General features: G+C 44.6%; 2 protein-coding genes across 2 annotated transcripts in view; one reads left to right on the top strand and one right to left on the bottom strand.

Annotated features, from left to right (window-relative positions):
• Positions 1 to 181: 181 nt before the first annotated feature.
• Positions 182 to 5,450, bottom strand: LOC310877745 (uncharacterized protein; the record flags this gene model as incomplete). The annotated part of the gene is made up of 8 exons (XM_083791694.1): positions 5,409 to 5,450; positions 3,410 to 3,470; positions 2,577 to 2,627; positions 2,445 to 2,489; positions 2,091 to 2,154; positions 1,901 to 1,997; positions 903 to 959; positions 182 to 322 (listed from the first exon to the last, which is right to left on the bottom strand). The coding sequence occupies exons 5-8, from the start codon at positions 2,147 to 2,149 to the stop codon at positions 182 to 184; spliced, it is 354 nt and encodes a 117-aa protein (XP_083647820.1). The 5' UTR covers positions 2,150 to 2,154; positions 2,445 to 2,489; positions 2,577 to 2,627; positions 3,410 to 3,470; positions 5,409 to 5,450.
• A 169-nt stretch (positions 5,451 to 5,619) lies between these two features.
• The window catches only part of daam2 (dishevelled associated activator of morphogenesis 2), a 139,691-nt gene continuing 129,329 nt past the window's right edge, over positions 5,620 to 15,981 (top strand). Inside the window, 1 exon segment of the mRNA XM_083792351.1 lies at positions 5,620 to 5,876. The gene's annotated coding sequence lies outside the window, so the exon portion shown is untranslated.

Genomic DNA, 15,981 nt, shown 5'->3' with positions numbered 1-15,981 from the left:
AAAAATAAATAAAAAAATATTATAATAAGATAGCAGACACGCGAACATTCCTTTTGTCGGAAACCTCTGGAAAAAAAAAGTTCCATGTCAGCAGGATTGCGAAATCCAAATAGGAACGGTTCTCTGATGTCGTTCTCATCAGATTCCCCATCATGATTAAAAAAAAACCTGTAGTAGGCTGTCAGGGCCACCAGAGCGTCCTCCCCCCCCCCCCCCCCCCCATGTCCATTATAGAGGGTCGACAGACCGACCCCTGGAACAGGTGCCCGTTGAAGTCCAGCCACTTGCAGGCTTCTTCTATTCCCTTCATCACAGGAGATTCCTATTGAGAATTGAAATGTTCAGTCAATCACCCATACCCAACACATTCTGTTGCATGTTCTCTGTCTTGCTTTTCCTCCTGTTCTATGTGCAGTAGGGGTGTAACAATACATTTTAACAAAAATACGATACAACAACAGCAACACTAACCCACACTACATCCTCTCTCCACTTCTTTGCGTAGCAGTGTTCTTCTCCTGGTGTCTAACAATATATCAATGCAGTTTGAGATTTCTTAAGAAAACTCAAAATGCAAGACCTGTCTGCAGCATTTCAGGCCAATTGAAGCCCAACACACGACGGGTGCGCAGCGACGCGGCACAGGCGTTGACGCGCGGTAACGCCTGGAAAATAGAACTGGTTTCTATCGGAGCATCAGGCGAGGCGTCAGCGCGCGTCGGACGCCGCCGGTGTGGGATAGCCAGCCAATTATTTGCATTGCAAAACAACACAATACAAAGTCAATGTTGCTGTCTACATTTCGATATATTTCGATTCTTGAAATTAATAGATTTTTCGATGCAGTTACTATATCGTTACACCCTACAGTTTGAAGTAAAAACACAAAAAAATAACAATACCTTCAACATTTCTTCTGGACTCTGTCCTGGTGGGCTCTGCTGGGACAGCTTCAAACACTGCAGGACAACAGTATCAAACATCAATACAAAAACAGAACAAAAGGAACATAGCTACTGTGCTTCAGTAAACAAAGTATGCATTTAAAGATGAATAAAAACTTCAGCATAGACTGCCAGTTTTCTGCTCTAGGTCTAAATCAATTACAGCGTAAACAACAATATTAAGGACTTTGGAGACTACATGCTCAGCACTACAAGTACTTATTATCCGAAATCAGTCAAACGTTACAGCAATCAAGTTGAAAAGTGAGCTGAATAATATTGTATCTCCATAACACAAGCTTTGACTCAAACTTGTAGCCATCTTACCAGCCAAAAGTAGGGGTTAAATACATGAATCCAACAATATGTACTAGAGCGGTGTCCCTTGGGCACTGGCCTATTTGAAATGATGCAAGTTGGAAATACATGCCCCACCCAGATATTTATGTCTGTGTCCCTTTCATGCCCATATATGGAATTCTTTGTCTATGCAGACGTCAGAATGATGTCAGAACAGGCCAGCTCCATATATGGAGGCGGTTCTGGACAACTGTTGGTCCGGCGACTGGACACTGCACCTGTGGTGAGGTGGAACGCGTGTGTCGAATTTGAAGTCGGTGGTTAAACGGTTATCGAGTTAGGTGTATATGATGAGCAAAGTGTGCCTGGAGGGTGAAGGGAGTGAAAAATAGAGCAGAAGAATGCTAATCTTTTGCTAACCTTGGCCTGAGAGTGGACGAGAGCCACACACACACACACACACACACACACACACACACACACACACACACACACACACACACACACACACACACACACACACACACACACACACACACACACACACACACACACACACACACACACACACACAATGAAACCCGTAGACTTTCTTGCAAGCCAATAAATTACATTTAAATACTTTTTTGGTCAGTGTGTGTTACATTTCTGCTCACCCTCTTTTTAGGCCTTGGGAGGCTGTATATGGGCTCCAGCAACCCCTGCAGCAAGGCTGTGGCCTCATCGGTCCAGTGAGCGAAGCGCTGTCCATGGCTTTTGAATGAGATATTGGTATCACAATTAAAAGTTAACTAAAGCCCTAACGAATGGTGTTTAGGAAGTACAGTACATTTACATTTGTCTTACCCATCAATCTGGAACCGTTCCATTAGTCCAACACACCACCATTTCCGGACATGTGGCATGTCCCCTAAATGAAAGGGAAGATTTAAGTTGAGTTCATTTTAAGTCACAAATCAGTAGTTTACCATTTGTCTATATTTAAAAATGTCAGTATTATATGCACGTCAATGTCTGCAATGCAGAAAGAAGAGTTATAAATCCATGTTAAATAGACAAACACAATATAGTGGTGTGTGGTTAACACTAGAGTTTAATACACTTCTAAATTCTTCTTACTTTCTTATGAATATTTTAATTACCGAAATTTAGAAAAGAAACACTACTGTAACGGTGGATTTTATTTTGAAAGATACTGACCTCAGAATGCCAAAACGGGACGCCTGTGCTCAGGCTGAGTGCATACTGTGAATGGCAAAGATCAGTGAACTTATGAGTGAGTTTCAAATAAAATAATAACACTTTATATATAGACAAAAGAAAGTTATTTACCATCAGCATGAATATGCCACAACTATTTCCACTCGTCTGGTGAGGGAAACCCTGTAAAATAATTGGGAACAGCAATGCAGCATTAGTTCTTTTTACTGTGATATTGAAATGTATTTCTTTAAAAAAAGATTTCTATAATTTGTCTCCCACGATTTTGCAAGCCAGTTTTTTCACCCAGTGCCAATTATCTAATGTAATCCTGGGCGCTACACTTCCTCTGCCAACCTGGGGGGGCAGCGGACTGACCTCATGCCTCATATGTATGAGGAGTCCACTCCAAGCGGCTTCTTTTCACCTGACAAGGGGGAATTTCCTTGGCCGGACGTAGCGCGTGGAAAGAACACGTTATTCCGACCAGTTCCTTTCCCCTCCATCAGGCGCCCCGGAGGCAGTTTAGAGACCAGCATTACTGCATGTTTTTGTGAGGGTACCTACCCTAGGGGACACGGGGAGAACATGCAAAACCACACAGAAAGGCGCTTTCGCTAACCCCACCTCGGGTATGGGCACTGATGACGCGGAGGGAACACGGCCACAGCATCCCCAGCGGGAATCAAACCCAGGACCTTCTAGCTGTGAGGCGACTACCGACTGTGCCACCGTGCCCCTATTCTTTTATTTATTTACCTGTGAATTTTGTCATGTCTATGCAAGACATTAATTGTATAGGGCCTAAATGTAAGACAGCAAGACAGCAAGGACTTTTTTGGTGCCATCCCTTTTGGAGTGTTTGACTGTACCCTGTTGCCGTTTTTACATTTCTGTCTAAAAAACAGATAGACAATTTAAAGTGGACAAGAAAGACTTGCATGCGAGATGCAAGAGAAATGTACCTGAATGTCTGTCCCGAACATGGTCGTCCATTTGCCTGGAGCAATTCGTTGAGCTAGGTCACTGTTAAAAATAAATCAGAAAATACAAATTACCCACTGCAGTGGTTTCTGAAAAAAAGGTGTAAGGAAACCGAATGAAATCCACTATCTATAGGCTATCTAATTGATATGTCATTTATCACTCTGGCAATATAATTTGCAAGACTACAGTACTACTACTGCACAAGAGATTTCATAATATTTGGTTCCCTTACATTAAAAAAATAGTAGTTACAACTATAGGGATGCACTGATGTATCGAACAGGCATTGGCCGATATGTGCCGCTATCAGTCAATATCTGTATCTGCAAATAACTTGACATTAACCGATGGCAGTAGCCAATATTAATCTGTTGTTGATAAGCATACATTTTGTGTTGGTTATCTGCAGCCTACAGTTGTAGATTGTCAACAGTATTTTTTTTGTATTCGTTTCCCTGTCACAAAAGGGGGGAAATCAGTATCGGCAAAGTTGTTATTTTAACATCAGTATTGGCCAAGAATTTCAATATCGGTGCATCCCTAGTTACAACAGCCTCAAAGAAAAACAGCCATTGAACAACGCTCAAAGAAAACAAATGGAAATTATTTTAAGGCCACAGAACAAGGCTTACGTTTAAAACAGCCTTTGAACAAGGCTTTTTTTGGCCTTCCTGCCTTTGATAGTATCAAGTGAAGATGGACAGTAAGGAGAGGGAGAAAGAGAGAGACATGCAGCAAAGGTCTTCATGAAAAGGACTTGAACACGCGACACGCTGTCAGGCCAAAGCATGCGCCTGTACCACTTAGGACTCGAACACACAACACGCTGTCAGGCCAAAGCATGCGCCTGTACCACTTGGCCATCGGGTGCCCTCTTTGAACAAGGCTTAAAGAAAACATGAAATGACTTCAGCCATAGAACAAGGCTTACATTTAAAACAGCCTTTGAACAAGGCTTGACTTTCACTCTTGTACAATTCATAGTATTCTGCTGCAGTCTTAGTTGTGGATGAACTGTTTTGTAAATTTAATACATCCCAAGGTTGAGCATTGCAGAGAGTTGCACTCTGTATATCATACAGTATGATATAGTACTACCACCAGTGCTTTTCTTTGTTGCTTTGTGACACCTTTGCCTAAAGTTACTTGCATGTGAATAGGCCTACAGTACAATCAGCAGTACAATCTACAATCTGCACAGTATGACATCTAATTATTAACCTTTTACCCTACATACATTGCCTATATGAAATGAGCAGATCTACAAGATCACAACATTGTGAGCTAGCAGATCTGCTGTAACAAATAGGTCTATCTGACCAGCTTGACTGTCTATCTATAGCTCAATTATGTTTAGAAAGCCACATAGTTTCTGGCACTGTCCACTGTCCAGTAATAACCAATTTATGGGAAAATATATTCAATAGGTTCTCAAGACCAGTGATTCCCAAACTTTTTCATGCCAAGTACCCCCACATTGATCTTATCATTCATGTGGACCCCCATTTTTAAAAGATATTGCAGGGACCCCCATAAGAGAAGATTTTTACAGTTGTAGCAGTGATTCTCAACCAGTTTAATTCCAAAGAAGCACCCCCAGTTTGACATGCAACAGGCTACGGACCCCCATTTAATGGCATTTATATCTCTGAGACCACAATTTATATTGTAAAATCATTGTTAATTTAACTGCCTAATAATACATGATATCGGAGTACCAAACGTTGCATTGTGATGTTAAATTCCTGAAACGATTATGCTAAATAGAAGATGTAGACAAGGCAGAGCTAACAGGTTTAATAGCTCTGTTTGGATAACCAACGACATCTGTTTGGCTAGATTAGCTCCTATTTCTTTAATCAGATGAACACATAACATAGAGCCTAATAAACACACAACATTATACATCCGTTTAGTCATTATGTTGCATAAAGCATAATATAACATTGCATAAAGCATAATATAACATAATATTACCTCTGTGTCATAGAGCTCTGTGTACTGCAAGCTGCGTACGTGATACGTACGTGATACGTGATACGTGATGACGTCGGTCTCCTGCGCGACTAGGACCCCACAGACTTCTGGTAGGGACAGAGATCTGGTACCCACACCGTCTTGTCAGTTATTGCGTTCACACACACGCACACACACACAGTACTGCTGCCATTCACTGTGTGTACAGGCACTAAGGCAGACAGCTGTACAGTACACAGCAGAGAGGCTCAATGAACTGCTGCCTGCTACTACAACTGAACACACACACATACACTCTGAAAGGAAGGACGCTCTGTGTGTTTGGTGGCACCTTGCGAGGCTTCGTTTGCTTTTGGTTACCTTTACATTTTTGACAGTGACAAACAACGACGTCAAGGGATTTATTATCCAAGAAGCGTGGTCGTCTGACTGTCTCTCCCACCGGCCGAGACGAATCAACCTGAGTCGGTAAGTCTGCTATTTTACACGGTTTTTTTTGTTGGTGCATGAGAAATTAATATATATTTGCCATCTCTTCTCTTCGGTTTGTGCTCAGTCAGTGAGTGTAGTGCGCATGGAAGCTAAAAGAAGGGATATCATCATGTCATCATCGACTGCAATTGCTTACACCGAAGCAAATGATTGCTATGAACTGAAAATGTGCATTTTCATAGGTTAATATTCTACACACGTTGTCAATTGCGTTGACTCGTGTCATCATGATCAAACATGTCAAAGAACGGGAATATATGGTTGGTTTACGGGAACGCTGGTGGTATCATGTATATTAATTGAATGGTGGATTTATTTGCAGCTGTTTTCATCATAACATGTTAATTTAGAGTCGGACACAGTGGGGGCATCTTCGCATCTGAACCGAACGGGAAAATAGTTTTTTTTTCACGCGACATGCATGATACAAGTCAGAACGTTTGGCCCAAATGTTGATGCATTTCCCTCAGTATGGGACCTGACACTCTTTCTTCAGGCTTTAATATGCCATTGAATGAAGCTTGTTTCCCAATGACTCTCCCGTCCTTCATTGGTCGAAGATAATTGATAAAAAAAGCACTGTCTGTATGTATTGTAACGTGTGTGTGTGTGTGTGTGTGTGCATGTGTGTGTGTGTCGTGTGTGTGTCGCACAGATGACCTCGCAATAACGTTCAGTAGGTAAATGGGCAGACCGTTAATGCTATTCCTGTCGCCGCAGATAGAGGGCACTGTATCACCTTCGCGGCCCTGACTGTCATCACAGCACTGGAAAATCCAGAGCATTGATTGTAGCTTTATCCAGACAGACTGCAGGTCTGTCTACTCTGTCCTCTTGTTTTGCCAAATTTGGCCCGTGTGCCTTCATTCAGGTTGTGTTTTACATCATAACACCGACGGCATGTCAAAATATTTCTCCTTGTAACAAAGAACAGATCTGCAGTCTCATGTTTCCTGCTGTCCAAACATCAGAAATTAGCCTAATCACACAACATGTATTAAAAAGTGAAAAATAGATTTATTTCCTTTTCTTAAATTGTATTCCCCCAACTCCTAACCACAGTTCTCTATGGCATACCTTTGTGGAACAGTCTGAATGTTTCTGCAATTTTTGGGCATAACATTATTACTACACTCTTATGGTGTTATATGAGGTATTTAATCTGACAACATCTGGCTTTAGTGCATGTCATCTTGACTGGGAGCTTATTGAGCCGTTTCTGGGTGAGGCATCACGCTGAGTACAAAATCAACTGGGATCATCGACACAGCTTTGCCCATTAGGCACTCGACTTGACCCTCTACCCCTGGCTCAACATTGTACTTGGAGTGTCCAGTAAGCCACAGACAGTAATATTTAACTGTTTGGAAGAGACTTAGCAAAGAAAAAAGTACTAAACCAAGAGAAATTGTGATGATGGGTGAAGGGATTGTGATGATTTTTGACATGGAAATCACCCTTTAATCAGGCTAACCTATTCAGATTAAGTTGGTTTGAGGGATTTGTCAGTTTACTCACTGTACTGTAAAGTCTGTCGAAGGAATTTGTGACCATGTAAAACGCACATGGCTTTACAGGCTTCAAGAGGCCACCCACCCACAAAACCCAACAGAGAGTCCTCCAGTCTGCTGGCAACGAGAGAGGGATTAATTGAAAATATTAAGCCCTGCGAATAGCCGTGCTTCATATCCCTCATGAAATCCATTGAGCTTTTTAATGTGCTTTGAGCATTCTGCACGTTTGGCTTCGTCAACTCCTCGGCATGTTAAATTTAAACACGGCAAAACACATTGGCAGCATTCACCTGCTTGCTCTTAATTCAAGCAGCTGTCCCACCAGTGTTTGGGCCGGCCTGTGTATTTTAGCAAAAGGAAGGGGGAAGAAAATGTAGGTCCGACGTCCAAGAGTAACAAGGTGACTGGGCTGAGGTGTGTGTGTGTGTGTGTGTGTGTGTGTGTGTGTGGTTATAGGTATGACTGGAAGTGGAAGCCTTGCTCGGCTCAGGGGTGGCTGGCGTGTGCATTACCAGGTAATGGAATGCCCACACATGGCTTTGGTGTGTCTTCACGTTCCTCTCTATAGTACCCCTGGCTCCTCGGTAAGCTCCTGCCCACTCCGCCTGGCTGGCCCAGCTGTGGGGAGGGCTGGCCAGGGGAAAGACAGGGCCATTGTTTCCTACCAGCCGCTGAGACAGAGGTTTACTTGCTCCGCCGGTGCCAGATGTTATGCTTGGCATTGGTCACTGCCCGTCGCGGCAGTAAGGTGAGAAGCTGGTGCGGCAGCTTGGACCTGGCTGGCCGGAGGCGGGGTCGGTGGCGTGTGCTCGGAGACAGCCGGGTGTGGTGCTTCTTGCCCGCGGCTTCCTTCTGTTTGCTCTTGCGTGCACTTGGGTGGTGCGCTTGGACGTAAACAGACACACTCAATCATGCACAATGATAGTGCAACAGGGCAGTCGTTACCTATACTGCTGGGTACGAACGAGTGCATGGTTTGTAGCCACTAGCCAGGGCATACCTTGCAGTTAAGATGCAAATTAGATGCATTGCAGACTAGGCTTAAGGCTACTAGGCTATCTTACTCCATGTGTGCAATGTTGCACACATGGAGTAAGATAACATTCAAACACAGGCACACAGAAACTAATTATCATGTTTACATCAATAACATTGCCAACAGCTCACAGGCACACAGAGCTGTGCTGTGCTTTTCCTGTAGTTCATCAATTAGCCTTACAAGTAAACGGCAGTGTCCCAGTCTCGCCTAATACAACCCCCGTGTCTGATGTTCGCCAGCAGCTGGCCTTTCTTCTTTAGCCTTCAGTCATCACCAACACGCTGAGCTCCCACAGCGCACGCAGAAAAAAACCGTGCGCCCCTAGTCTCTCTGCCGGAGTGTGTTGTTGATCGAGCACACTCACTCTTTGTGTGGTGGTGGGCGAGCGGGCAGCCAGGCAGCATGCCGGGGTTACTGTATCAACGCAGCGTCTCTCTGGCATGAAGCAAGAGTCGTCTGGGAGTAATTAGTAGTGAGGCTATAATCCTACACCAGACTCGGTATTAGGGCTGCAAACTATCCACTATCAACTACTATTGCTTTACTTTACTTTTAATTATTAACGTTACTGTATATAAAACTATTTTAATAAAATGTATTCTTTTTTTTATAATCCGTTAAATCGATAAATTGGATTAACTGTTGCACACCATTCCAGTCCTCCTCAATCACAACTGGTGCTTTCATCTCTCCTTCTCATCACATACTGTGACGTTGAAGAAAGTCAGTGTTGGGATGGTGGGTTTAGTTCAGTGGCATGCGAGTTGCATTTGGAGGCAAACTTATTTTCACATTTTGCGTGCTAGAGTTACATAGCGTCCATATGGGCCTATGCACACAAACGGCATTGCATTTATTTTTACATTCGAGTACTAGAGTTACACAGCACGCAATATGGGTCTATCTACACAACAGCATGGATGTATTTTTAGGAGGGAGGATGAAAACCTTTTCCAGTGTGACATGGACAGCATGCCTGGCTGGCTGCAGTGAGGCCCACATTTCACAGACTGAGTTATAAAACTCACGGGCATTAATATTCAATAATAACTGGCTAGGGTTTTAAGCTAGAAAAGTATATTGAATGCCTGCTCTGTGGTCTATACACATAATATAATATATTACACGGTTGATCATTCATACTGTATTATGAATGATCCCTGTATCCCGGCCATTATGAACATAATATGGCATGTATAACGCGCTTGCAGTTATGATGGATTTATCCTGTGGAAAGTTTTTTTTTGCATACACGTACGGTACGTGTCACAACTGAGGAGATGAATGCACCGAACAGGAAATTGAAACTTTTGTTCGGTTTTCAGCCTTTTCCTCTCTCGACCGACCGGCTTCAATCCATGAGGATGTTGGTTGCCTCGGCAGTTGTGTGCGGTTCATGGAGTCTTCACAGGCATAATATGATGGATAAATGATAGATTATCTTGAGAAGGAATGTTTTGAGGGCCAGCTGCATGGCATTGTCATTTGTAGAGCATGGAGCCTGCAACGGGCCTGCCCACGGCCACAGCCCCACACTATAAGTAAAGTAAAGTCAAAGTGTGCAGCAGTTGTTTTCAAACATGTTCACGGCATAAGAGGTTTGTTTGATTGATTGAATACTTTTTAGTCTGAAATGTAAACGGCCATGTGGTACAGCCAGACATTAAGGTGAAAACAAGGTTGACACAAAAAGGTCCTGCATGGAGTGCATGCATGGGGACTTGTTTCCATTGCGGTCCTAATTGTCAACATTTATCAAACTAGAAGATCTGCAAGCTCACACGTTTGCAAGCTTGTCATTTTGCTGGGGTCCCTCTGGAACACCCTCAATGACGGACCACTGGATCATAAAAGAGCAGTGGTTCTTGGACTAAAAGTGCATCACTTCGTGCCACGCGGCATACATTTCAAATGATCAATTTGGTGGGGGGGGGTCCATGACACGAAAAAGGTTTGAGAACCACTGGCACAGAGACCTTGCTGATGGGTATAGCTGGAACAGTCTCCGGTCTGTTTCCCTCACACAGTAGTGGAGCTGTTCTCCGTCCGCTGCTGTGAAACACCTGAGTTGGAGAGGAAGCGCAGCGTGGCAGGAATGCCCCCTTTGTGCCCAGCAGCCCTGCTAGCTGGCTGGCTGGCTGGCTGGCTGGCTGGCTGGTTGGTTGGCTGGCTGGCTGGCTGGCTGGTTGGCTGGCTGGCTGGCTGGCTGGCTGGCTGGCACTGCTTCAGGAATGGAGCTCAGCCAACCGTGAAGCAGTGCCACGATGATATGATCTTAATGTTGGCTGCTACCTTACACCAGTGGTTCCCAAACATTTGTACTCCAGAGTGAGACCCAAGAGGTAAATGTGCACCCCCCCACCACCACCACCACCACCACCTTATTTAATTGTGAAAATAATAGTCAATATACAAGCTTGACGCTCAAATGTAAATAAAATAAAATAAATGGTGTATTTACGTCACAACCCATAGAAATGGGTCCGTCCGTGACCCCAAAATGTGTCCCGACCCATTGTTCGGCAAACACCGCCTTAAAACCCAGTAAGGATATGTTTCCATGTTTGACCTCGTCCTCTTGTCTTTCCAGAAGAGAACAGTTAAAGTATGGTAGACTATAAGTAAACTGAACTGCAAGCTGTGATTCAAAAAAAAAAAAAAAAAAAGACCATACCTCATGGGCCATATTCTCTACCACCACTGAGGAGGAAATCTCCTTGTCCAATGGGATCTATTAAAGAAAACATTGGTAGACGCTTTACATTCTTCCTCTACCCCTATTTCTCCTCCTCTTCCTCTCTTTCCTCCTCCGCAGTCTCTCCCTATAGTCTTAATTTCCTCTCTCGGCTCAGCCGTGGAAGAAAAGCGAAAGTGTCACTGTCAGACACACGCGCATGCCGCATGCACACCTCACGCACACACTTACACAACGTATAAAGAATAGACTTGTGCAAGAGGGTGGCTAATTAAAAACTCATAAAACCTGGATACTAAATTGTGAACTGGACGCCTCAGGTTCTCTTCGGGCCATTTCCCGCCTCGCACAATGTGCCATTGTTGCGCAGCGCTACTGTAGCGAGACTGTAGCCTGTCGGGGCCCCAACACTGTGTTGTGGGAAACAGTAGTTTGCTGCCTTGGCTACCTGATTAGGCTCGCAGGTTTTCCGCTACCCGTTGAAATCGGAGGCAATTGGAGTCTCGGTTGCACCCTCGATTGTTCCAAATGTGCGGGGGGATGGGGGGGATGGGGGGGGGGAGCAGCTTGTGGCCACAGTGCAGTGTTGTATTATTTTGCATTTGCCTAATGCGTTGGTTTCTTCAATCATATCCGAGGCGCGGCGGGGAGCAGGTGCTCGCCTCAGATTGCCTCCTAAGTGTCTAATGGCATTATTTGCCCATCGTGGAGAATGATTCAGCGCTGGGGTAATGGGGGTTGAGAATATCCTAATACGTCTTCAGTCCCTGACAGCTTCCTCCCCCCCCCCTCTTTTCCACAATCTTTCTCCCCTCCTATACCTCTTGCTCCCAAGCCGTCCCTCCCGCTTACTCTCTGTCTTTACCCTCTCTCAACCCCCCCAACCCCCCCACACACACTCCACCGACTCAATGAAACGGTTGTTTCGGTCCACCCCGTGCGTTCAGTCACACGCAATTAGCTCCCGTCAAAACAGGCTGCAGCAGGACGGAGGCCGAGAGAGAGAGCGGGTGCGTCCGAGCCTCGCACTCAGCCCTCTTGCGCTCTCCTCCTGAACCCCATCCCATGGCTGGCTAATATTACCCCTACGCTACCGAGAGAAGGGTCAGGAGGGTTTCGTCGGTAGATGGAAGGGAGGGATGGAGGTGGGTGGGGGGTTTACACTCGGGACCTGTGCGCGTGCTGCCTCGCTGAGCACAAAGCAACTCTTTCACCAGGGATCTGGAGCACATATGGAATCGTTTATCAAACCCCCAATGCGTCAGCCGCCTAGCCCCGAACCCCCCCCCCCCCCCCCCCCCCGCCGCCGCCCCTGTACTGTTCAGTGCTGCAGGTTTCCCCTTCACCTCCACAAACGCCACGACTCACTTTACCTCCGAAATTACCTCAAAAAAGGCAGCGATCCCACCTGGAGACATTTCTTCTCCACTCTTTTTCCTCCTCCCTAGTCCCGAAACTGTTGCACCGCCATCAGTGTTGCCATTCCTGCTTATTATTAACTGACTTTGGGCTTGTTTTTCTGTATAGTAGCTTGTTAATATAGTTTTTTTTGGGGGGCTTGTTTCTAAAGTGTAGTTGCTTAATTTGGGCTTGCTTCCTAATGTTGAAAACAATGGCTCTCAAACATTTTCACGTCAAAGAAACCCAAATTAATATGTACCCCCATCTGAACATATTTTGTGCCATGGGACCCCGGCCCATACCAGAGTTGTCGTGTTAAAATGTTGTAAATATGTCAATTTTCAGAAGACTCTTTTTAAATAGCCAATCTACAAGCTCACAACACGTTATCGCGCACAACGCATTGCAACATGTGGAGAGCTTGTAGATTGTCTATTTTCAAATGCTTTTTTTCATGGACCTGGTTGCTTATTTCTCTCACAAAGATCTGGCAACACTGCCCTTATAGTCCTGAATCATTTTTTACCGCCATCACTTTCGGCTCATTGAGTTACCAGACATTGCATCGAGGAACCCTAGAGAAAGCTCCTTTTTTTTTTAAAACATCTGAAGGCCTAATGAGTGGTTTCTGGTTAGATATTTTCATGGTCCTCATGTGTGGAATTCACTTGCCATAATGGTATTGTCTTTTGATATTCTGCCTCATGTCAGTCATTTGCCTGACATTCTCGCTAACATGGCTGGCATTCACATTGTTCCCACTGACGTTTTAAAGATGATACGGTACCTTCACCAACGGGCATTTGGCAATCGTCGCACTTCATGCTCGGTGGGACAAATTCAGGTCAAGTTACTTGTGTTTGGGCTTAATGGGGTCAGCATTCAGTGAAGTTTGCTTACCTTTTCAGTAAGTGGATTAGTATCCACACAACATTGAGAGGAACGCTAGTACAACGGTAACGCAATAGCTGTGTGACATCATCTTCCAAGGCCTGGCCTTTAACTGCACAGCTGGGTGTAGATAACGGAGTGGTCTGGATGTTTATTTTTTTCCCCCTGCTACATTCCAGCTTCTTATTTATAATAGCATGATGTCCAACTCAGGGGGGGTTACTTCTATAAAAGGAAGTCGGAGGATTCTTTGGTTGCCGATCCACTCAAACAGAGGCTCACATGCCACGTTTTCTCAAGATGTAACCTTTTAGATATCCAGTAGAAAGACATCGCTCATGCAAATTATGAGTTTTATTCGGGTGTAAGATAACGAGTTACATGATTGAACGCTGTCTGCAAAATCAGAATCAGAAGGTTGTAAATGTGAAACCATAAAGCACTTTTGGCTGGACTGGATATGTATAATCATCCATGTGCATCCAAGAATTTACATTTAGTCTTTTCTTTTTCTTTTTTTGCTCTCTCTGTACTCAAAGCTGTTTTGAATAAAATGAAGAGACATAATAGACACAGTCCTCTATTTCAGAGGTCAGTTTTGGGTTTTGTTGAAGATGGACTCAACACGCTGTGACGCTGCACAGGTCAGCTTGCACTGTGGTGCAAGCTGACCTTTGACATTTCAGGTTGTTCACTTGCCAGTGTGACCCTCCAGGAAATTGGTTTTGTTTACAGAGAGCTTGTCATTATGTGGTTTGAATTCAATTAGCTTGACGGGTCATGGTGAGAACCCCAAGGCTCTCATAACCAAGTTCTGGAGTCATGTGGCTGTGTTTTGTCCAAGACCCCTCCTACAAAAACCCACCCTGAGAATTTTCTCAGCTTTGAGAAGTGATGAGATTTGATCCGGATTGTCAAATCGTCGACAACACTTCAGGTCTACAGTAGTTTATCTGGCCTTGGGGCTTTATCTTCAGCTGTCAGTTTCGTAGGAACAAATCCTCCCTAAATGAGCCCAAACTCCTCAACCCCAACAATCCAGATGTCCTCAGTGGCCTTACGCCCCATTTAATGCCTAGCAGATGGTATTTGCAGTGCTGGATTCTGTAAAACCAGATTATCATAATGAGGTCATTTACCGATGAACTGTGAGGGTTTGGCCAATTTATGTGGTGGAAGCTGACCCTGCTCGCCTGGGTGGGTGTTTGAAAGTTACTTATAGATTACCCTTTAGGTTAAATAGTCTTGAAGCATGACGACTCCTTGCTTGAACAGCTTCAGATATAAAGCTCATATTTTCCCAAGGTGTTAATTCAGACTGACTGTGAAACAGTAATTTTTTTCCCCTAATAGACTTCGGGGTAATGTATAGTTTCTGGCTTGTGTTTTTGTAGCTTCCCTCCCTTGCTGTCTTTGGTGGACAGGGTTATAATTTTTTTTTGCACTGCCCTGAGTGGCTCTATTTTGTTTGTTAGATTGTGGGAAAATTCCTGGACTGTCCGTGAGAGTCCCCCGCTCTCTGGACTAGCTTTTCCCTGGGGTCTTGGAGACATGGAGGGGCCGAGCCACACATGAGCTCCAGGGTCCTCGTATCCCAGGCACCCCCCCCCCCTGTTATTAGCAATGGAGCACTGTCCAATGATGCAAAATGCATACACATGTGTTAACTTAACTCCAACAAGAGTATATAAACTCTTGTTGCGAACTGAGCGGTGGCACTATACTTTTATTGTTATAGTTACTGTGTGTTACATAGTGACTGTGTGTTATAATACTGTGTTAGTGTGTGTGGTGCCTTGGAGCCAAGCATAGTTGTTGACTTAAGCAACTGCAGGGTCAATAGGTCCTACTCAGACAGGGGTCAAAGGTCCTAATCAGACAGACACACAGAGCTGTCCTTACTCAGACATACGGATATACATGCATACGGACAGACACTCATTGGAGACGGTGTGCCCACCGCTCAAAAATACTTTTAGAGTTAACGCCTTGAAGCCGTATTCTGGGATGGACTTGATGCGAAAGATAGCTGATCTACAAGCTCACAGATCCCTGGAGTCCCTCCCGGAGGACTTGTGGATCAGCTATTTCCACTATAGTGAAGAGATTTGAAAATTGTAGGCGCCCTAGTATGGGGAGGGGGGGGGGACTCGGGTCAACTAAGTATAGGGTTTAAGTGTTTAAATTAACACTCTGGGCTTCTTTCTAATCCTTCCAGTACAACCCCCTGTCACCCTGTGGCCAGACCCATTTTGCGGGTCAGAGATGAGAGACGTCACAATCTCATTCCAATGTGGGAGTCCTGGGAAATGTGGGAATGCGATGCAGAACCCAGAATCCTTCCTTCATCAATAAACCATTTCAGATTTATAGGCTGAAACTTTGAGAGAAGATTTTGAGAATGGCTGGGTCTACTTTGGTTCCTGATGCCTTGTTTGTCCTGGCTTCAAGATCCGATATTCAACCAAACCTGGGTAGAGTTTTTAAGGCAAGAGTTTGCATGTGTGTGCTTTTTGAGGGGCGCTATTCCCTCCAATGCAT

Source organism: Protomyctophum parallelum (genome assembly GCF_964188405.1).
Source record: "Protomyctophum parallelum genome assembly, chromosome: 20".
NCBI classification, from domain to species: domain Eukaryota; kingdom Metazoa; phylum Chordata; class Actinopteri; order Myctophiformes; family Myctophidae; genus Protomyctophum; species Protomyctophum parallelum.
Note: the sequence above shows the minus strand (reverse complement) of the source record. Positions and strands in the feature narration are given on the sequence as shown.